Raw genomic sequence first — 22,070 nt, 5'->3', positions numbered from 1 at the left:
GGTTATGTGGTGCTGGCCCGACACTCTCGTGTTTCATACTGCTTTGGATCGTGTCTTTGCTTCGGCCCAAGCATGACCCGTAGCAGATGATCCTCAAAATATCTTTGCTTATTTTCTTTGTCCGTTTGTGATATACAAAGAAATATATTTTGTATGTACCATTTTCATTAAAAGTATCAATAGTTTTTGTAATGCTTTCAAAAGTTTTAATGATTTTCGTTGTTCATTCAATAATTAGATGAGAGGTCGTATAGTAATAACTAGAAAATTGCATTGTAGCGTTATGTGCTATTTTTAGTGTCGTGCCAACAGAAAACAAGAAGAAAATACTCTCCTGCTAAATTTTCCTAAAGCATGAGCCAGTCCATTAGCACTCCTATGACCTTTGACTTTGAAGTCTTGAAAAAGTCTCAACATTTTTTTTGCCTGCTCAATGATGATGCAACTAGGGGATCAATTTGGATTATTGCAATTGAGTGCCTTACTGTAGCAAGGTAGTCAGATTCCAGCCATATAGGCCCCGTAGAGGTCGAGAGAGTATTTCGGATTCCCACAAAGCCACTAATTTTCAGCTTCTTCGACTGAGGAACATAAACAATCACTGGTCCGGTGTGAAAAACCACAACACAATGTATAGGCATTCATATAAGATATGTCCTCATAAGGTAATGTAATTTGATTGAAAATCGACAAGAAAAATCATATGAGGGTTTCCTCGATATAGATACCCACCCGGATATGTGGTGGAAAAATGATACTCTCCTTGTTCTATTATACCGAGTCAAACTGGTTTAAGTTTAATCAATTGTTATTATATTCATTGTATATCACATGTATATTTGGCCCATGAATATGGATACTGTTTTCTAAATATTCGATCAAGCTTTAAATAAAACAAAATTTGAGGAATGTTTGAGTTTGGAGTGGGGTCATGAGGTGCCATCTTTTGGTGCCTGCCTCTCCTGCTGATTTCTACGCCCGCAACCCAGGATTTTTTTTTTTTGGATAACATGGCTATTATCACCTGGGAGTCAAGTCTTAATCCTAATCCAAAAGGATGCCATACCCATTCCCTGAAACGAAGACGTCCGCCCTAGAGGGAATCGCAATCTCAGAATCCAGCCGAGCCGAGCAGAGCTCCCCTAATCCGGTAATGCCTTCCGCCAGATTCCCATTCCCAATCCTGCACTCCCCGCTCGCCGCCGCCGTCCTCGCCTCCTCCGGGCGGGCGTTCGTTCGTGAGGCGACGCTCGGTGCCCCCCCCCCCCCCCCCCCCCCCCCCCCCCCGTAAATATCACAGATTCGTAGTTGTCGTCGGAGAAGCCTCAAGAGCTCCTTCGCCTTCCAGTAGCGGACAGGCGAGTCGCATGGAGAGGTGGCGGCAGTCGTCGGCCGGTAGCTTAGCTGTCTAGGTTATTAGTAGATCTGTAGGAGTTTGCCGGTGGAGTTAGCAGCGGCTCCAGACCGTGTCTTCTTCCTCCGGGTCGATGATGTGCTCGGGGTTTTGGTGGCAGGAGCCATGTTTTTCATTGTAGATTTTTTGTGTACAAGGTTCCTGTTTTGTATTATGCATATATGCCATTCTTGATCTAATATAAGTCACCCCTTCTCAAAAGAAAAAAGAAGAAAAATCACAAATTCAGATGAGGTCTTTACTTTCTTTCTTTTTTATTAAAAAAAAAACTTTCAGGTGCCCAAGTGCCAACCTTGTCTGCATCTCGACGCTTGGCATGCACTCCAATTTGTAACGCCATGTGCTTTGTTTTTAGGTGCTCTTCTCTATGGTTAGGTCAGCATAGTGTTTTCTAGCGGGGCATTGTCATAGTCTGAAGCGATTCAGTAGTGTCATGTTGTGCTACGAAGCATTATGCACACAGACTAATTGATTTTCTTTTTCTCATTTTTTGTTCTAGACTAGAGATGAATCACAGTCAAGGCCCTAGAATTGTTCGTGGCAGGGATAGAAATAAAAGGATGTGGACAGCAGATGAAGATGACGAGCTTGTCAAAGCCTTGTGTGAGGTATCTGCTGATCCTAGATGTAAGGTTGAAGGAGGGGCCTTCAAGAACTGTTACTCTCAAGGCATAGAGAACATTCTTGCACAGAAGCTACCTGGCCGTGGTATTAAACCAGCCCTCATGTTGATTCTCGGCTGAAAGTGATGAAGCGGAAGTATTATTCAATCAAGGATATGTTAGCATCGCCAGGCTTCTCTTGGGATGACACAAGAAAGATGATCCAATGTGAAAAACAATGATACGATGAATATTGCAGAGTACGTTATTCTGAGTATTTTTGCACTTCTATATTTTTCATCATAGTATGTTTCTGTTTTGACTTGTTATTTGCTGCAGGACCATCCTAGAGCCAAGGGCCTGGTGTCCCATTTGTATATTTTGATACATTTGATGCAATATATGGCAAGGACAGATCTGCTGGAGAGGGGTTGGAAGGGTCTGAAGATGCAATTGCTAACATGGAGAATGAAAATACAAACGAAGTTGGAGATGACGAAGTGGAGGAGGACAGGATGTCCACAGGAATATCTGGTCGCTCCTTGGCCGCAACATTAAGCTCTAAGAGTCAGAAGAAGTACACGCATGACTGGAAAAGGAATAGGACTGAATCAAATTGCCCATCTCTGGACAAGTTCAAGGATGTACATGTTCAGTTTCAGAATGCCATTCAGCATGCCAGCACGATGGCTGCTGCAAGGGAGCTGTTCAAGGATGTACATGATCACTTTCAAAGTGTCGTTCAGCATGCTGGTGCTATGGCAGCAGCAATGGAGCTGTTCAATGATGCACACAGTCGTTTTCAGAGTGTTGTTCAGCATGTCAACACCTCGACAACAGTAATTGAACAGTTCAAGGACGCTCTTGATCATTTTCAAAGTATTACGCAGAATGGCAAGGTGATAGCAACTGTGGAGTATGATACTGAAATGCAAGAGAAGTCAATGTGTGAAGAGCCCCAGAGGAAGGCCAAAGTAACAGCCATCGCTGAAGTACTGAAGCTTGGGTTTAGTGGAACTGAAGTGGTAACCACCGCAAGCATTTTCGCAAAGGAACCAAACCAAATGGACATGTTTCTAGCACTGCCAGAAATCTATAAGAAGGATTACATACTCCAGATGCTCAGTGGTATGCCATGTGATCCTCTGATCCTTTATACAATGCATCTCACTTCATTTAAGGCTGTAAAGGTCATTTAGCATATTTTCTTTTTAATTCTAGCATTGGCATTTGCAGCAGGTTTCAACTTTCTGATGCATATGTATATATGATTGTTAAGCTGCTTACGCTAGTTTCTGTTGGTTTCAATTTGAGTTTATGCCTGTTAGCCTTCAGGTTGCTTCTCCTAGGAGTGCAACGTGTGCATACTACAGGGTTTGGGACCATTCGTGGATCGTCCTTTCTGCATATGTCGTCTTTAGTTGACTGTGTACTAAAAAACATGATCGTGCTACCACATTTAGTTTGCTCTAGTTATTAGTCTGTTGCTGCTTGTTTCTGCCATGTCAATCAAGTTATGTGCACATGAGGTGAGAATAGATAATTACTTGTTGCTAGTTTTATGAGCAACCATGTGATGTATTGAAGGATGATTATACTCGACATTTCTTACCTGTTACTTCACATTATATGCAAGAACATTGTATTTAACTATGTACTACGTATTTATTTATGATTATCCTTCTTTTGGTAAAATATGAACCAGTTTTATTTGCCAGCCATTATATGCTCTTTGAGAAGCGGTTGTAAATTTGCGATGCTTTTTTTTAGAAAACCAAGACTTTTATCCTGCAGTACAAGTATGTGCGGCAATTGGTTGGTTGTGCCTAGATGGAACACAACGAGATGAAGTTTCTTCCCATGTAAGATGAAGCTAACTCGTGTTGCGTTTCCTTTTGTTTCAGGTGGACAATGCATCCAATACTCAGCCGGTTAGTCTGTATTCATCGGGTTAGTAGTCGGCTAGATATTTGTAAACAGTTAGCAGTGCCCCCCACCCGTTTCTTGTTAAATATCTGATGTAGTCTGTGAGACTAAGCATGGGTTAAAGATTATTTTCACTTTCTTAGTGTTGTGGTCCTTTCCAAGTGTAATGTGTTTTCGATTTTGGATGTGGTATTAATCCGCATGTGCAAGATTATTCTAACTATCGAGTAGTTTTGTAGTGATGCAAGAAGAATTATCTGTAACTTGTCTTTCCTTCCCTCGAACCAGCAGTTACCCATACAGTTCATTCCTGCCCGAAGCATTCCTGTGTAGCAAGTACTTGCGTTTCCATTCCAATTCCCAAAACCAAAAACTGAGTTATTACGTTGCAATCACATTAGGATAAAATAGAACCAAATGCTGAGTTATTACGTTACAGTTGCATTTGGATAAAATAAGCTCGATAAATGGATATACTACAAGACTAGTGCTGTCCTTTTTCAGTGGAGGTGGAACAAAGATGACAGTCGTCAACCTGATATGCAAGACTAGTGCTGTTCTTCCGTGGAGGTGGAGAAACATCAAGCCGCTAAACGAATGGGTTTGATTTCTCATACGTACTCCTACGTGTGAAAGAGAAAAAAAAACATTTTCCGCCTGGTTTGACAGTTATGCATGCTTCAGCCAGATTTATGCATGACGTGGAGCGGAGCAGCTCATGAACAGAGTAACATGATTACACCTCACCAGGAGAAAAAAAAACAAGGCCAGCTTCAATTGAAAGGATACACAAAAGACGAAAGGAATGGAGTAATTAACCAAAACAGCGACAATACTGATCTTCAAGTTGCTGGCGTTTCATATCCACAAATACAAACAGAAAAATCATGCGAAAATGTAGTCGACTTGTTCTTTGACAGTATTATTTTGCAAGCAAAGAAGACTTCATAGTCTGGATGGTATGACTTCCATGCCAAGTAGAAACACTAGCTAACCAGTGGAAGGTCACTCTTTTTTCCCAATCCCATGAGACATGTTGTAAACTCCACGCCCCTGTTCGTAAAACCAGGAAACAAACCACCAGGTGAGAGGAAACAACAAAAAGGAAAGTTAAACAAGTAATAATCTCTAAGGTTGAAAGTTCAAACTTACAATCATGAACATGCTGGAGGCAGCAAGTGCAAGGGGGATGGCAACGGAGGTGATCACATCGAAGCGCCCTTTCAGGTAGGTGTGCTTGGTCAAGTTCTGGAAGTAATGTTGCTGCTTGAAGAGCCTCTCACGCGGCAGAAATGGTGCTTCTGTCATCCTGCATCAAAAGAGAATAAATTTACAGCCTATACTACCATAATGAGAGAACAAGCCTTTTTGAACTAATCTTCTGATATAGAGTACTTTTCATGGTTACTTAGGGTGCAATCACTGATTGTAACAGTAAACATAAAAAAATAAGCACAATTGACTTTAAAAATCCTAAACACATTTAACCCTCACAGAGTAAGTTAGTTGTTTGGCTCACCTATCACAACAGGGGGGAAATAGCAATCTAGAATCCAATCACTTCTGTCTAAAAAGAATCAAGAAATACTTCAATCTAGCATTTTTTTACGAGTTCCTTTAGAAACATTACAAGACAATTTGGTTTGCAATTAAACACATGTCTAATCATATGGTGACTGGTTGATCTATACTGGATAGCTGGAAAGAAACAAGTAGTGCAAGTGATCATCCAGAACTAAAATGTCTAGTACAGGCTTCAAAGCACTCATACCCAGGGCAGAGTTAAGGGGGAAAGGCAAATCCTTGGCCAAAATGTCCTCTGCCCTGGTTGAACATGACCAGAACAGTGTAGCACAAAATTAAATATTAAATATTTATTAAATTCAAAATTTTGCATCAATAAAGTTTCCAAGCATGGTAAGAAAATTCCATTGCAAGAAAGTCTGACGATATTTTAAAAGAATTTGCAAGCATGTTATGCAGACATTAACCATTTCTCAAAGGCAAACCTCTACAATCGTTATTCCTAATCATAACCTCAGCATCAACCAACTCTCCAGATGAAAAGACAAGAGACTAGGTGTCTAGGTCCATGCATTCCGCAGGGGAAAACTATGATTTCACATCTCTTCGCAATCAGTAATACTGCGAAAGTACCCTAAACAATGTCTTGATATCGCAAGGTAGCAGCAATTCGAGAGACACAGCTAACCATTACACCACACGGCACAATTCAACAAGCCAGAGTTTGAACCGCTTAATCCAATCGCTCGACTAGGTAAGATACAGATAGGCAGCAGCCAGCAGATCGGAGTCGAACACCCAAGTCGGAGAAGACGACATCACGAAATCGCGGGTAAAAAGCCCGTCACATCGACAGGAAAAGAGATAAAAACGCAGGCGCACGCGACACCGCAGATCCGACGGAGGAACGGCCCCAACGACGCAGGCGATGCATTCGGCGCCACCAAATCAGAATAGGTAAGCTACCCACCCTTCGCCCGCTCCTGATTCGGGGACGAATCGGCGCGACGGAGGGCTAGGTTTATGGCAAAGGGAAGGAGAGAGCTTCCCGACGCGTACCTGGCTGCCGAGGGGAGCGACGCGATGGCCGGCGGCGGAGCGGGTGGGGATCTGCGAGAGGGAGGCTGACCTGACCTTACGGAGGCGAAGGAATGGAACGAGTCAGGGAGGGCACGGCTTTTGTGGATTCGCTCCGTGGGCCAATCATTTATGGGCCCGTACTGGGCCGACAAAATGGCCCAGTTCACTGAGAAAAGAATTGCCATGACATTTCTCTTTGAAAAATTTCCAGAATATTCCCCTCAAAAAAAAATCTCCAGAATATTTAGAAACCTTTTATCCAAGTTATTATTAGCAATCTGTCTACACCGTCTATCATTAGCATTAGCAATCTCTGATCGGTTCACGTCATGAAAACAGAAAGAAAGAATGAAAGAAAGGTAAAAAAACAAAACTGCACACGGTATGGTGACACTGTACATCAGCTGCATAAAAAACAAGTGTCGTTATCAAAAAAAAAAAAAAAAAGTGTGATGGATTTTGTCAGAAACGTGGATGCTCCCGGTAGTATATAAGGATTCCAAGAATTGATCGTAACGGTAGTCAGAAATATGATGTCCAGGAGCATCGTCCGGTAGGAAAAGAGACCAGCAGGACCAGCGAAAGGACCGTTTGCTGTGCTGAGAATGAAATTCAGATAGACAGGAGTAAAGCTCTCGAGAGAAAGATTACCTTCGCTGCTTCTTTTTCTCCACATAATATTACCACTCAAGCAAAAGAACTAAACAGTGACTCGGCCTGGCAGCAAATAACTTGGAACTTCCAGTGCAATTGAGGCAGAAGACAGAAGGAAAAAACACATCGACTTAGCCTTTATACTGTATATATATGCAGAAATCATAGGCAAATGTGATGCCCTGGCCTTCCAATCTGGTGCAGCGAAAAGCAAGCGAAGAGTGACAGTGGTAAACGGTGATGCATATGCAAAGAGACATTCCCAGTTAAAAAGCACCGAGTACTAGACAATCCTTCAAAAACATATGTAGCTTCTCCATAACCTTTAAATGAATGAATCAGAAGATGTCAATGTTTGTTGTTCCTGCTACTCACCGGTGAAGGCAATTTGACCCATCAATGTTCTCTCAAGGCATTCATTCATCATGCTCATCCACTATCTGGAGTAACTTGACAAAGCTCAACTACTGAAAGAAATGTCCTCAATGGTGGTTCTGATATAAATTGTTCAAACGCTGTCCCAAATTCTGGTGTAGCAAATGTACATTAATAAACAAACAACATTATAACATGTGACGCAAGTCAAATAATGTTTACAGTAAATAAATACCACATAGACAACATAATAGATTGACGCTTAGCCAATTGCCACTTGATATCATCGAACTAGAGAGTTTACAGTGTACACACGTGTCCATAGCATAAGGATCACAATTAACCAATCATTATTGGCCAAATCACAGTATCTTGTGCAAGTAATGAAAGGTAAGAAATGTAGAAATACAATTGACACTTCCATACCACCATTGGCATTCAAGCATTATCATCATCGTCCTCGATATCCCAGCTTAAATCCTCATCATCTTCAGCAACGCTCAGCCTCTTGCGCAGCTCCTCCTTCAGAGCAGGGCTTGAGGTGTGGGTGCTGCCTTTCTTTTCTTCATGCTCTCCTAGATCCTCAATCTCATCCCATTCAAGATCCTCTTCCTCCGCCGTTCGCTGTCTAGACACTATGGAGTAATTGCTGTCCTTGCTCGAATCACTCGTCTCATGCTTTGCTCCTTCCTTCTTGTCACCCGATTCTTCGACATTCGACTTGGAGGGCTCTGCATTCTCACCCTCGCCCACCACAACCAAAGAGCTACCGAGAACCGCTGGTTGTGGCTCATCAGCATTCTGCCGTTCCTCCTCCTTGTCCACTACCACCAAAGAGCTACCGAGAACAACTGGCTGTGGCTCGACGGCATTCTTCTCTTCCTTCTCCAAATCAGGCACTTCTTCCACTGCCTCAACTCTGCTCTCTTCTACAACTCTCTCCCCATTTTCTTATCAGCCACATCCTGTCTGACTTCTTCTTTGATCGTCTCTTGCCTCCTTTCCGCTAGCTCCTCCGTGCTGTCTTTGTGCTGCTCTTCCTCTTCCTCTTCCTCGTCATCGACCTCCCAGCTCAAGTCCTCGTCCTCCTCCTGCGCGATCACACGCTGCACGAGCTTCGCCCTGGCGTCCTCCTGCTGCTTCAGCTTATGGACGCGGTAAAAGTACCTCGCCCAGAACACCTCGCGGGGCACGGCGTCCGGGACGAGCCTGTCCGCCATGGCTTCCAGCGCGTCGCTGTCGTAGCACAGGGCCTCGATCTCCTCCTCCCTCTCGTCCAGGCTAAACCCCTCGCTCCACGCGGCGTAGTCCTCGGCGTCCTCGGGATCGGACGTGAACGTGGCCGGATCCGCCTGGAGCGCGCGCAGCTGCGCCTCGAAGCGGCTGTATCGGACGTGGGCCCCGGACGCGGAGCTGAGGTCGGAGTCGCCGCCGCCGCCGTCGGAGGCCTGGGGCCCGGCGGAAGCGGCGGCGGCCTGGGAGAGCGCCTCCTTGCCCTGCGTGACGATGTCGGCGAGCCCGTCGAGCGCGTGCGCGGAGGACGGCAGGTCCCGCGCGGCCCGGGCGGCGGCCTCGCGGAGCACCTCCGTCTCGCGGCGCAGGCCGGTGCCGAACTCGGCAAGGTCGCGGCGGTAGGCCTCCAGCACGGTCTCGGACTGCGAGGTGAGCGTCTTGAGCAGGCCGCCAAAGCCCCACCCGCCGCCGCCGCCGCTGGAGGAGGAGGCGGATCCAGCGGGTTCCGGCTCCGGCTCCTGCTCGGGCGGCGGGGACGCCGGGTCCGGATCGGGCTCGGCGAGGATGGACTTGAAGAAATCCATGGCGGCTTGGATCGGATCGGAGACGTTGGTCGTGGGTTTGGCCGCGGGGACGGGAGGGGAGCAGTCGTTTCGATTTCGTTCGGGGGTGGGAGCCGAGCCGGGGAGGGCTTTGCTCTCGCTTCGCTTTCGCTTGCTGTGCACGGGTTCGTGACTGCCGTGTGCCCTCAGCCGCGGCCCGGAAGGCTTCCCCTCCCTGTGCCCCGGAGTGGAATAAAACGTTGTACACGTATTCCTGCCGTGATGCCGTTTTGCCCGAATTTTTTTACATTTTAACCCTTTTTTATTGAAAATCTCTCGTAAATAGATTCATGGAGAAAAGATTTCAGAATATAGATCCTTAGCTCAGTGCCATTAATGCTGGCGCCGAGCTAACACGTCTTGGCTCGACGCGAACATGGAAGGTGATATGGTAGGGAGCTCGGCGCCGTCTAGGCTCGACGCGAACGTGGAAGGCGGCGCCGAGCTCGGCGCCAGAGTGACTAGCGCCGAACTCCTTGCCATTTAACCCAGCCCAAGCTTCGTGACCGAGCGTTCTTCCTCTTCTTTATCCTCCATCTCGGGGTTTTTTCTCTCCCCACTTCACCCTACCTCACGAATCAACATGTTGGACCTTAGGAACTTTGATTTGATCCGTAGATCTTCGAGAGCAAGGTATCATCGCTCCTCTCTTAATTTTTTTCGTATCGATTCGATATATATTAGTCGAATTTTTGAACGTAATAATTGTCATCACTTAGAATTTCATTCTATCCCTCAATATATGTATTATTCAAACGTAGGATGATGTTAAGGCATGAAAAAGCTAGCAAACCTAGGCGCATGCAGTTATGTTATAGGTTCATTGTTGTGCATCAAATAGAAAGCCCTAGGTTTAGGGTTTAATGTTAACTGCTTTCGGTTCTTAGAAAGAAATTGGTTGTATTGTAGCTATGGTTCTCATTGACATTTATTTGTGATGTTTTAATTTATGTTTGTTAAATTACATCCGTTTTGTTAGATGCAAGAAATGTTTCGGGGGGACTTTTGGAAAAAACGGTGTCGTCCTCGAGAATTATACCCTGACGCGTCTAGCAAAGATGCCATCATCCCTCCTGACCTCACTATCCCTAACTGTGACTGTGGTTTTTCGGTCCATGTTTTTCAATCGAAACATTCGGACACAGCGGCGCGTTGCTTCTACACATGCAGTCATTTTAATGTAAGAAATTATTTTCACTATCCTTTTTCTTTATTTGTGTAAGTATGGTACTAATATTTTGTTGGAATCTCGTTGTGTAGTACCATGAGAGGTGTTTTCTCTTTCAGTAGAACGACGGTGCAGACAAGTTTGATCCTAGGTACATCCTTTTCGACGATTGGTTTAGAGGGAGACATCCACGTGAGCACTTCAAGCGGTGGGTTCCACTCCTCTAACCCTCCGCCAATGACGGCTAAGGAGAAGCACCTAGCCATAGTTAGACAACTCGAGAAACCTCCTCTGTGCGATTGTGGAGATCGAGCTGTGATAAACCCTAAGAATACGTTGAAGTTTGTGTGTCCAAACAAGCATGAAATAAGTGCAAAGTGTATGTGTTGAAATATTGAGCTATATGTGTTCATATACTAATGTCTACTTATTTTGGTGTTTTCAATGTCGAAGTATCGTTTCAAGGAGTGGTTGTATGGTCCTAAGAACCAATGGCCGAAAGAACCGCGAAAGGTTAAGGAAAAGAAGAAAGAAAGAGTAATTTACAAAGCACCTCCTGTCATGTGCGAATGTGGTGTTAAATCCAACTATGGCCTAGTCCCTTCGGAGCTTGGAATAGGCCATTATTGCGGCCATATGGTTGAGTATGATGAGGTTGGTTATTTTTGTGGTAAACATGAAATCGTATTTTATTTCTTTTGCTAAGACATATATGATATAATTTTTCGTTTGAACAAAGTACTAGGAAATACAGGTGGGAATGCATTTTCAAACCTACAACTAATGCAAAACTATCTTATTGCATGAATAAGTTGGATTTTATGTTTTATCTCTGAACCCGCCTGACTTAGTTCAATAAGATAGTTATGTTCCTGTCAAATATATTTAATTTATGGATCTTTTGGTTGTAATATCCAAAATAAATTTAATAGGTGTATGAGAGCCGTCAATGTAGTTAGAAGCAGAGCTCCGGGCAGTAAATTAAATGAGAGTTGAGCTTGCACAAGTTCGTCTAATCTCACTGAAATTCATGTCATCGTCAGGCAACTAAATTCAGAAGTTTGAAATCCATGTATGTGCATGGCTCGAAATTAAAAGCTAGAAAGTGACCCGACCTGGAACTGGAAGAGTCTCGCACTGAGGGATACCTGTGGTGGCATCACGTGATGATGAAGACTGGATATCGCCTGGGCGGAGGGGTTGAGCATGACGGCAGCGCTGCGGAGGTTGTGCTCGCTCCTGGCCTAGTTGCAGTCACCGATCGAGTGCTGACGGCGCCGCCACCGAGGGCGCCGCGATCACGGCGCGGGGGCTTTGGATTGCGATCGTCGCGGTGCCCGTCGCTCGAGGCCCGGTGCTGGACTGCCGCCGATGTGCGCGCGGAGATCGTGGCTTGCACGCGGAGATCGTGGCGGCGCAAAGATAGAGGTCTTGCTGGCGGCGTCGACGGTAGTGTCCTTTGCGGTGGGTACGACAGCTACTCTGCCGTCGCGGCGGAGGCAGCAACCAAACAAGTGGAGGGCGCAGGGTCTGTGGCCTGCGCGCAGAGATCGTGGAGGGCGCGGAGATCATGGAGTCGCGACGATAGCGGCCAGTGTCCTCGGCGGTTTCCTTTATTTTTCTTCGGCGATATGGACGGGAGCGATGAAGCCTCCGTGATGATGAGTCTTAAGTTTTCAATTATAGTAGAGATGCAAAACTATGCAATTTCGTCGAAAATGCACATACATACAATCTTTATTTTAAGCACGGGGATGGTAACACACATGTCAAGCAGTGATGGTTAGTTGTCTTTGAGTAAAACGGGCAATGGCTCCAGCCTCCGTCAGCAGAGGCATCACCTACATAGTGCATGTTGGTTCAGTAAGAGTTTCCCTGAAATCCCATGATGAAATAATGATAATCAATATGCAGAGTCCTAAAATATGAAGCACACAGAGACCGCGAAATGTTTGCCTTGAGTGTAAACTCAGTAATTTGTGCTTGGAATACCAATATTCAGCTTGAAAGAATATGATTTGGCACTTCATTTGTCAGCTGATTTGTTCTTATTTTTTTCTGTTGACAAACAGGATAGGAAATTTATTTATATAGAGACCAAAGCTGTACAGTAATATTTGCAAAGGACTGTACAAAGAAGAAGCAAAAAAGAAACCAGTGATTTGGTCTTTGTTACAGATGCTTTTGTATTATTAATTAATTAATTTGTTAGTATTACATGCCTCTTGCAAGTTGTTCAGTATAGTTAATTAGCTTTGGACTTATGTGGCCCGTAGCATTAGCAGTGTCATAAATATTTGTTTCATAAAAAAACATTCAGCAAAAATGATAAATGTCGTCGACGGAGGACGACCGGGATCCTGATCCTGCTTGTCTCCAGGTTCTGGATGCTCGGTGGTGATTGGTTTCGCTGCTAAAACGACCTGGAGATCACCTGTACTACACGCCTGGGTACACCATCGTAGCTACCACGCAAAATGTAACTTAGATGGTCATAATATTAGAAAATTATACGTAGACTCAAGTACAATTGTTTTTACATTAGACTATACAAAAATAATTTTATTGTTTTAAGAGACATTCTCAAGAAAAATCTGTAACGTTAGTACGGGCATTATACAGGTTGGTCTGAAGGTTGTCATGATGAGTCCTGGTTTTGTATATGAGCCGTACAGCCCACGGGGACACATTCCCTTCTGGAAAAGGTTTTTCTCTTAGGGCTCCATTGGATGCAGGCCCCAAAAACCCACGTGTATTTAAGCCCCTAAGGGGTATTCTCCCTTGCACTTGCCACCCCTTCCTCCAGGAGTCAGAATAGCCGGCTACCATTTGGAAAACACAGGGATATAAATCCCAGATGACCAAAATATATTTAAAATAATCAGAAAAAAGCAAAGAAGTTAGAAATGACATTTTCTCAAGCTAAAACTTAGTACCGCAAACAAATTTAGTACTGCTACATAATTACAATCATTTGCATAGGCTTTCAGATTACGGAAGTAAAGACAGACATGTAGCTACATCCACTTCAAGCACGGCATCATGGCAATCTGATCTCTTAGTAGATTTGATGTATGGTACTTCATCTAGATGGTGTATCTTGTCTCTTTAGATGTCCTGCACACTCAAGTCTGCATTAACAAACATTGTCATTAGAGAAGTTTGGAACAATGATGAAAAATATCTTCAGACAGTTGATGGTTGAGAAGATTGACAGCTAGTGATTTTGCACATAAACTTAAATACAACATAGGTTCATTGGACATCTAGTACAACCCACATACTACACAGATTCCTGTATGCATGAGAATTAAAATAATGCTGAGCAAACCAGCATCACTTCAAACTACATAACAAATATATACAATAGTATAATCTGCACATAGATAACTGAAAATAAGCCTGCACTTTTCACTTGATTGTTAGGATTGCAAAAGAAATATCACATTCATGGACAAGAAGTGTACAATGCACACAAGCTGGTCAGCTATTGTTAGTCATGACAGCAGCAAAAATGTGAGTACAACAGCTCACTAAACTCAATTTTCTGAAAGCTCGCAGAAAGTCAAACAGTCAATTGCAGCACTAGGCACTGGCAGGTCATATTTCATAATAGATTCTATGAGACCTTAGCAAACAAGAAAGAAACATGATCACAAGCAACAATATTAATTTCTCTACCTGAAAAATAAAGTACGTGATTAGTACTTCATTTTTCTCTCTGAACCAAAAACTAGAACTAGATCACAGATAGCAATACTAATTTTGCAAGCATGGGCGAACTAAAAACATAGGCATGTCCACATCATGAACAGATTTATTGCAGGAAGCTAGCATCTAACAGCCAAAAATGCCAGTCTGCGTTGATTAATGGTGGTGAACTACATCAGAGACAACGCAACTTTGGCATTGCCAAACTCTCTAAGCAGCTATCAATATCATGAGGACCATAGTTGGCAGAAAACGAATATTCAGACGGGTAGTACTAGTACTGGCTAACATAAAATGCATATTCACATCCAAAATAAAATTTCTCAGTTTCTCAACACTAGTATAAGTAAACTAGCAGGACCATACAGAGCACTGACAAGCAGAGCATTAAATAAGTGAAAATAGCACTGACAGCATTACGGTTATTAAATATTCAAAATTAATAACACATCTTAGGTGCTTGTATTCAGTAAAGACACAAGTCGGGTGCCTCACCAATTGATCCAAAATTTGGAGAACACTTGTGCAGTTAGCCATTGACCTCTTGTGCAGCTAACCACATCCCAAAAGTGAATCTTTTTAGGAGGCATTTGGATGCATAAGCTCCATAAATGCAATGCTCAATTAATTATTAGTGTGCGTATCAACCAGCAGGTAGCAATTAATTAAGAGAGCAAACGCTTAAGAATGGACAAAGGTGCTGTGAATGGCGAGGTAAAAAGGAACTATTACTTATAGCATCTAAGTATAATTTGTAGGCATAGCTATAATCCAGAACGAGTAACTCAGTTCAAGTTTTGAAAAGCCTATCTTCTCCCTTAGCATACTCAAAATCCCAAACAAAACAAATCCAATATCCTACACTTAACGGTGATAAAGCAAAGATTTTTTTCTAAACAGATCTGCACTCCGAATGAAACTAATTCCGGTCAGCCACCCACAGATCAGTTGTGTGACAAAAAATTGCTAATCAGCTCAACATCGCAAAGCATTACCAAGTTTAGATTAGTTACAACCTTGAGGAGCAGTGCGACAACAGAGTTGTCGGCCTCGTCGATATTGCGCTTCGGTGACTTCTTCCCCTCCAGGATGGCCGTCAAGTAGTCCTTCTTCCCCTTCCTGCACATGCCATCGCCGAAAAACAATTATCAAGCGAATCCACCATCGGAATATCAAAAACCAAGCATCGTAGATCGGGGCCAGCCAAACCCTAGGTGTCCACCAAATCATATCGGGCCGAGAGGAGGGAGAGAGAGGCGATGATATCTTACAGATCGAAAGCAGATGCCGAGGGCTCCCCTTGGTTCGCCATGTTGGCAGTGGCGGCGACGACAGTGGAGGGTGAGGCGGATGAGGGCTTGAGAACGTCGGTTACCACTTGGAGAGAGGCCGACGCGCGAGTTGGGAGAGGGGCGATAGATGCCTTGGAGATGGAGGGAGCGATGATGGACGGCGCATGAGTTGGAGAGAGCGGCTCCCAAACCCTAGCCGCCATTCTTCCTTTGTGAGAAGAGACACACACCACACGAGAGACGGAGAGAGCGACGGGGAAGAAGAATCGCCAGTCAAGAGGTGTTTATTCTAAGCCCCGTGGATCGACGGGGATGGGGCCAAAAAGGCTCGGGCTAATTCTGTCCCCTCTAGCATCCAAATGGCCGCGTGGATCACGGAGGGGAGCAGCACCGCGGGCCTCTCTCCACCCGCGGATCAGGCCGAGATCCCCGCGGGTATGCCCCTATCCAAAGGAGCCCTTAGAGATTTCAGAATATGGCACTCAATGCCTATTTCTGTTCATCTGGTTGTGTGAGGAATATCTGCTATTGCTGCAGTACATAGCTACTATTAGACTGGTATAGTTCACCATGCCTCAAAAGAATGAAATTTTGTTTGAAAGTTTTAGCTAGTGAATAAATATCTTGAAACATCGATTTGCTATATGCATGAGACCTATAATCTTTTGCTAGTTCTAGCGACTAACAAATGATGTTTTGGACATTAACAATAACTTCAGAACACAAGTTTGATCTGCACCTCATATTGCAATGTCCTCCCTCCGTTCCAAACTATTAGATTATTTGGCTTCTCTAGATACATTGCTTTTAGTGTATTCTAAGTACATAGCAAAAGCTATGTATCTAGAAAAGCCAAAACATCTTATAATTTAGAATGGAGGGAGTATTTCAGATTCTGTTAAAATTGTAATAGAGTTAAATGCATGAGCGGCCCCTGAACTTGTCAAGGGGTGTCATTTAGGTCTACGAATTTGAAAAATGCATTTATGGGTCACTAAACTTGTTAACTGGTGCACCGCAGGTCCACACTAGCCATGTTGGCAATTTTATCTGACGTGGTACGCCACTGTAACGCTGATTGTGTCTGCTATTTTGCGTTTAACCACTCGTCTTAGACTCGTCTATTTGTGTTTAAGAGAGAGAGAGAGAGAGAGGGGGGGGGGGGGCGCACTCAAGGACACATTTGCTCACTTTGGCCCCGCGAGCCGACGACAGTGGCCTCGCAGCCAGCGTCGACCGTGTTGGCCGCGCTAGCAGCTAGCACCGTCCGCAGCCTAGCCTTCACGAGAAGCAACCGCGGACCGATGGACGAGCACCTTCGTTGTGGCTGTGAGCCTGTAACATGGCCCTTGCTCCCTATAGCAGCCAAGGCCGCGAAGCCGGGCCCGGCAAGTCGAGCTTCTCCTTCCATAGTTATCTTCTACCTCAGTCATCCACTCATCCTTGCCCAGGCTGTGCCTACGCGCGCTGCGAGTGATGAATTCCGTGATCGATCCATGGCAACAGCGGCCAAGTCCATCAACCGGCTTGCGGCGCACCAAGTTGTCCCAGTCAAGCCCACACCAGCTGGCCTACTCCGCCTCTTCTGGCTCGACCGGTAGCCCACACAGATGGCGCTCATCGAGTCGCTGACTCGCTGCATGTGTTCAAGGCGGCCCCCGACCGGCCGGTCACTGCCACCAATACCGAGGGCATTGACGGCGCCGCCGCCAGCCCAGCCAGGACCATCGAGCGCCCACTCGCCTGGTCTATCGGAGTCCCGGCGCGCAGCAGGCGGTGGACATGGACTGCAACAACGTTGGCGTGTGGTTCACGGAGGCCGAAGCCGGCTACACCCTCGTGGGCCTCCGCTTTAGCCACGCCATCGCCGACGACCCGGTCGCCGCGCAGTTCATGAACGCGGTCGGGGAGCTGGCCCGCGTCGCCACCGCAGGCGCGGTGTCGGTGGAGTCGCAGTGGTGCCGCCGGCCACGACGCGATCCCAAACCCCGCGGCCGAGTTCGAGCCGGACTCCCCCGTGCACCTCTGCTTCACCATGAACGCGCGGCCCATGCTGTACGCCTCACTCCCGCGGGGCGGCGCCGGGTTCTACGGCAACTGCTACTACATCGAGACGCAGGAGCCGGCAGGCGACAGATCTCACTGACGTGGACCGTGTAGTGCTGCAGGATGTTGCAGAGGATTGAGATCTCGCCGAAGGAGCTCTCTGGCTCCAGCATTAGCAGAGGGGTGAGGATGGTGCGCCACCACCAAGGCCGCGCCACCAAGCTCGCTGGCAAGCCCACTGTATGACCGCCAGCATCCCCTGCGAAGGATGAGGAGGGTGCGCCACCACCATGGCCGCGCCGCCGCAGCAACCAGTGGCTAGCGCCGCCCATAGGCTTGTCGGTTGCACGCCGCCAGTGCGTTTGCGGGCCGCGGGCCGCCCCTGTTCTTGCCGTCCCCCGACCCCGTCTTGGCTTCCAAATGGCTTTGGCCTCGGACACAAATCCGCTCCCTCCCGGAGCTCCTTCCCTCCCGGATCTCAGATATTTGATTGTTGATCACCTATTTTTCTTTATGCTATTTTCTTGCACCAAATATGCGCTGACTAGCTTAGGTGCCTTAACAGATGAAGAACGCATATGCTGTTTCAAGGCTGAGGAAGAAAACTGGGTATACCAAAAAGCAATTCTATGATCAAGCATTAAAAATATACAAGGAGGTACATCTTATTTATTTGTTGGAAACTGCTCATATAATTTAAGAAGTTAGACTACATTGGTGTGAGTTTCAGACTTGCTTGCATGTACCGCAATCTGGTTTCTGGTTTATGCAGTGTTTAAATTCTTAGAATAAGAAATAATACCTAACACGTTTCGGCAAGTGTATAGTTTCATGAGAAGACAAGATAAATGAAACTAGATAGGTTTATTAGCTATTTAGCAAATCGACTGTCCAAATTATTGATCTACTTGCTTTATGGTTTTGACTTTTTCTTTGCTAGTTCTAATAAACCACCCAGACAGATTTGTAGTAACAGCTATTAGCCAAGTGATGAAGTAGCCATTATCCTGATCACATTGTGTGGATGTTTGCAGGGCCTTTACAGAAATTTTCAACATGATCCATTTAACATTTCTGTCCAATGTTGCCCTTAATCTGTCATTGGCTGGTGATTTTGTTTTCATCTTTTGAATTGCAACAGTTGCAAGATCAGCGTTGATCTTGCAGCTGTTGAGCGCATAGCACGTGTGACTTGTATTAACAATGTCTAATCATGAAGTTTTATTTTTTTTTCTCGAAAAACGCAGGAGATCTACGTCTCATTGTATTAAGAAGAAAAGAGGGTATAAGAACTCAGACTTACAAACACCCTAAACACAACACACACACGACACAAGCTACAGCAGCCAAGGCACAAACGCAGCTTGTCTGGTTGAAGTTGACCTGCAGAGATCCCAGGAACTAATCACCTGGGAGATGGGCGGTCAAGAGGGAGAGCCCTCGAGCCCCTGCACTGGTCCACAACCGACGTTCTTCACTGGCCATTACAACAGCCCCAACCACACTTGGAGCTGTTCCATCAAAGACACAGCGATTGCGATGTTTCCAAAGAGTCCAGGCCCCCAAAATAATTAGGTTTAACACTTCCAACTTTTGAAAGAAACAGTGTCCTCCCATGAATACTGTTCATATGCCAGTGGCAGCCCTATGACACAAATTGAAGTTCCTATTGTCATTGATATCATCAGCTCTACCTTCTTTTACTAAACATATGCCATTTTAGCCTTTCCATTTTGCTGCTAGATATATATTATATGTCATTTCGCCATTGCATTTTTTTACATTCACTGCAGTCACAATCGATCGTTACAACAGCAACAAAGTTTTTAAGTCACAAACAAGTTAGGGTAGGCTAGAGTTGAAACCCAGTAGAAGCCATCAAGGTTCAGGCACGTGAATAACTGTTTCCAAGCACTCCTATTTAAGGCTAAGTCTTTGGGTATATTCCATCCTTCCAAGTCTTATTTTATTGCCTCTACCCAAGTCAACTTTGGTCTTCTTCTGCCTCTCTTCACGTTACTATCCTGGCTTAGGATTCCACTACGCACTGGTGCCTCTGGAGTTCCCCGTTGGACATGTCCAAACCATCTCAACCGGTGTTGAACAAGCTTTTCTTCAATTGGTGCTACCCCTAATCTATCACGTATATCATCGTTCCGAACTCGATCCCTTCTTGTATGACCGCAAATCCAATGCAACATACGTATTTTCGCGACACTTATCTGTTGAACACGTCGTCTTTTCGTAGGCCAACATTCTGCACCATACAACATAGCAGGTCTAATCGCCGTCCTATAAAACTTGCCTTTTAGCTTCTGTGATACCCTTTTATCACATAGGACACTAGATGCTTAGCGCCACTTCATCCACCCTACTTTGATTCTATGGCTAACATCTTCATCAATATTCCCGTCTCTCTGTAGCATTGATCCTAAATATCGAAAGGTATCATTTCTAGCCACTACTTGGCCTTCTAAACTAATATCTTTATCCTCCCGAGTAGTAGTGCCGAAGTCACATCTCATATACCTAGTTTTAGTTCTACTGAGTCTAAAACCTTTGGACTCCAAAGTCTCCCACCATAACTGCAGTTTTTGATTCACTCATGTCCGGCTTTCATCAACTAGCACTACATCGTCTACGAAAAGCATACACCAAGGGATGTCCCCTTGTATGTCCCTTGTGACCTCATCCATCACTAAGGTAAACAGATAAGGGCTCAAAGTTGACCCTTGATGTAGTCCTATCCTAATCGGGAAGTCATCCGTGTCTCCATCACTTGTTCGAACACTAGTCACAACATTGTTGTACATGTCCTTAATGAGCCCGACGTACTTCGTTGGGACTTTATGTTTGTCCAAAGCCCACCATATAACATTCCTTGGTATTTTATCATAAGCCTTCTCCAAGTCAATAAAAACCATGTGTAGGTCCTTCTTTTTCTTCCTATACCGCTCCATAACTTGTCTTATTAAGAAAATGGCTTCCATGGTTGACCTTCCGGGCATAAAACCAAATTGGTTCATAGAGACCCGTGTTATTGCTCTCAAGCGATGCTCGATAACTCTCTCCCATAGCTTCATAGTATGGCTCATCAACTTAATTACCCGGTAATTAGTACAACTTTGAATATCCCCTTTATTCTTGTAGATCGGTACCAATATACTTATCCTCCACTCGTCAGGCATTTTGTTCGATCGAAAAATATGGTTGAACAGCTTGGTTAGCCATACTATAGCTATGTCCCTGAGGCATCTCCACACCTCGATTGGGATACCATCCGGTCCCATCGTCTTACCTCCTTTCATCCTTTTTCAACGTCTCTCTGACCTCAGATTTTTGGATTCTCTGCACAAAGCGCCTATTGGTGTCATCAAAAGAGTCATTCAACTGAAAGGTTGTGTCCGTATTCTCACCATTAAACAATTTATCAAAATACTATTGCCATCGATGTTAGATCTTATCCTCCTTCATCAAGAGATGCTCCCTTTCATTCTTAATGCACTTAACTTGGTTGAAGTTATTTGTCTTTCTCTCACGAACCCTAGCCATCCTATAAATGTCCTTCTCTCCTTCCTTCGTACTTAAATGTTGGTAAAGATCCTCGTACGCTCTACCCCTTGCCACACTTACAGCTCGCTTTGCAGTCTTCTTTGCCATCTTGTACTTCTCTATGTTGTCCATACTCTTGTCAAGGTACAAGCGTCTATAGCATTCTTTCTTCTCCTTAATAGCCCTTTGGACTTTCTCGTTCCACCACCAAGTATCTTTAGCCTTGCCTCCACTTCCTTTGGTTACTCCACACACCTCTGAGGCCACATTCCGAATGTTGGTTGCCATCTTCTCTCACATGTTGTTTATGTCCTCTTCTTCCTTCCAAGAGTCCTCTTTGATAACCCTTTTCCTGAATACCTCTGACGTCTCCCCTTTCAGTTTCCACCACTTTGTTCTTTCAATCTTAGCTTGTTTATCCCTACGGGCACGCACCTGAAAACGAAAGTCTGCCACCAAAAGCTTATATTGAGAAACAACACACTCCCCTGGTATCACCTTGCAACCCAAGCATGCTCGTTTGTCCTTTCTTCTTGCGAGGACAAAGTCAATCTGGCTTGAGTGTTGTCTGCTACTGAAGGTCACTAGATGAGATTCTCTCTTTCTAAAGAAAGTGCTGGCTATCATCAGGTCAAAAGCTACCGCGAAGTCCAGAACTTCCTCCCCTCCTGATTCCTACTATCATACCCAAAACCTCCATGAACTGCCTCGAAACCTGCGCTTGTAGTATCTACATGCCCATTAGATCTCCTCCTATAAAAAAGCTTCTCACTACTAGGTACAACTCTAATCAAGCCATCTAAGTCTTCTCAGAACTGTCTCTTAGCACTCTCGTCGAAGTCTACTTGGGGGGGCATACGCACTAATTACGTTCAAGACCATATCACCAAC

General features: G+C 45.0%; 2 protein-coding genes and 2 pseudogenes across 2 annotated transcripts in view; 2 read left to right on the top strand and 2 right to left on the bottom strand.

The window, feature by feature from the left end:
* Positions 1 to 1,301: 1,301 nt before the first annotated feature.
* Positions 1,302 to 4,199, top strand: LOC136542708 (uncharacterized; annotated as a pseudogene).
* A 538-nt stretch (positions 4,200 to 4,737) lies between these two features.
* LOC136547367 (uncharacterized) lies at positions 4,738 to 6,746 on the bottom strand. The gene is made up of 3 exons (XM_066539324.1): positions 6,526 to 6,746; positions 5,095 to 5,251; positions 4,738 to 4,995 (listed from the first exon to the last, which is right to left on the bottom strand). Exons 1-3 carry the CDS (start codon positions 6,729 to 6,731, stop codon positions 4,948 to 4,950), a joined length of 411 nt encoding a protein of 136 aa, XP_066395421.1. The 5' UTR covers positions 6,732 to 6,746; the 3' UTR covers positions 4,738 to 4,947.
* Positions 6,747 to 7,837: 1,091 nt separating this feature from the next.
* On the bottom strand, positions 7,838 to 9,559 carry LOC136547366 (uncharacterized; annotated as a pseudogene).
* Positions 9,560 to 11,744: 2,185 nt separating this feature from the next.
* Positions 11,745 to 22,070, top strand: part of LOC136544621 (uncharacterized) — a 32,566-nt gene continuing 22,240 nt past the window's right edge. The window contains 5 exon segments of the mRNA XM_066536715.1: positions 11,745 to 12,106; positions 12,581 to 12,683; positions 13,201 to 13,288; positions 17,644 to 17,688; positions 18,191 to 18,285. Of these exon segments, the coding sequence (XP_066392812.1) occupies positions 11,745 to 12,106; positions 12,581 to 12,683; positions 13,201 to 13,288; positions 17,644 to 17,688; positions 18,191 to 18,285 (693 nt within the window).

This window comes from Miscanthus floridulus, chromosome 3, assembly GCF_019320115.1.
Source record: "Miscanthus floridulus cultivar M001 chromosome 3, ASM1932011v1, whole genome shotgun sequence".
Lineage (NCBI taxonomy): Eukaryota > Viridiplantae > Streptophyta > Magnoliopsida > Poales > Poaceae > Miscanthus > Miscanthus floridulus.
The sequence above is the reverse complement of the archived record's forward strand: the minus strand, read 5'-3'. Positions and strand labels throughout refer to the sequence as shown.

Excerpts from the sequence above, each read along its gene's own strand:
- LOC136547367 (XM_066539324.1), bottom strand. The coding sequence starts at position 6,731 with ATGGCAATTCTTTTCTCAGTGAACTGGGCCATTTTGTCGGCCCAGTAC. Across the intron at positions 5,252-6,525 it reads TCGCTCCCCTCGGCAGCCAG|GATGACAGAAGCACCATTTC; the intron begins GTACGCGTCGGG and ends CTTTTGATGCAG. Across the intron at positions 4,996-5,094 it reads CCTCCAGCATGTTCATGATT|GGGCGTGGAGTTTACAACAT; the intron begins GTAAGTTTGAAC and ends TTTTACGAACAG.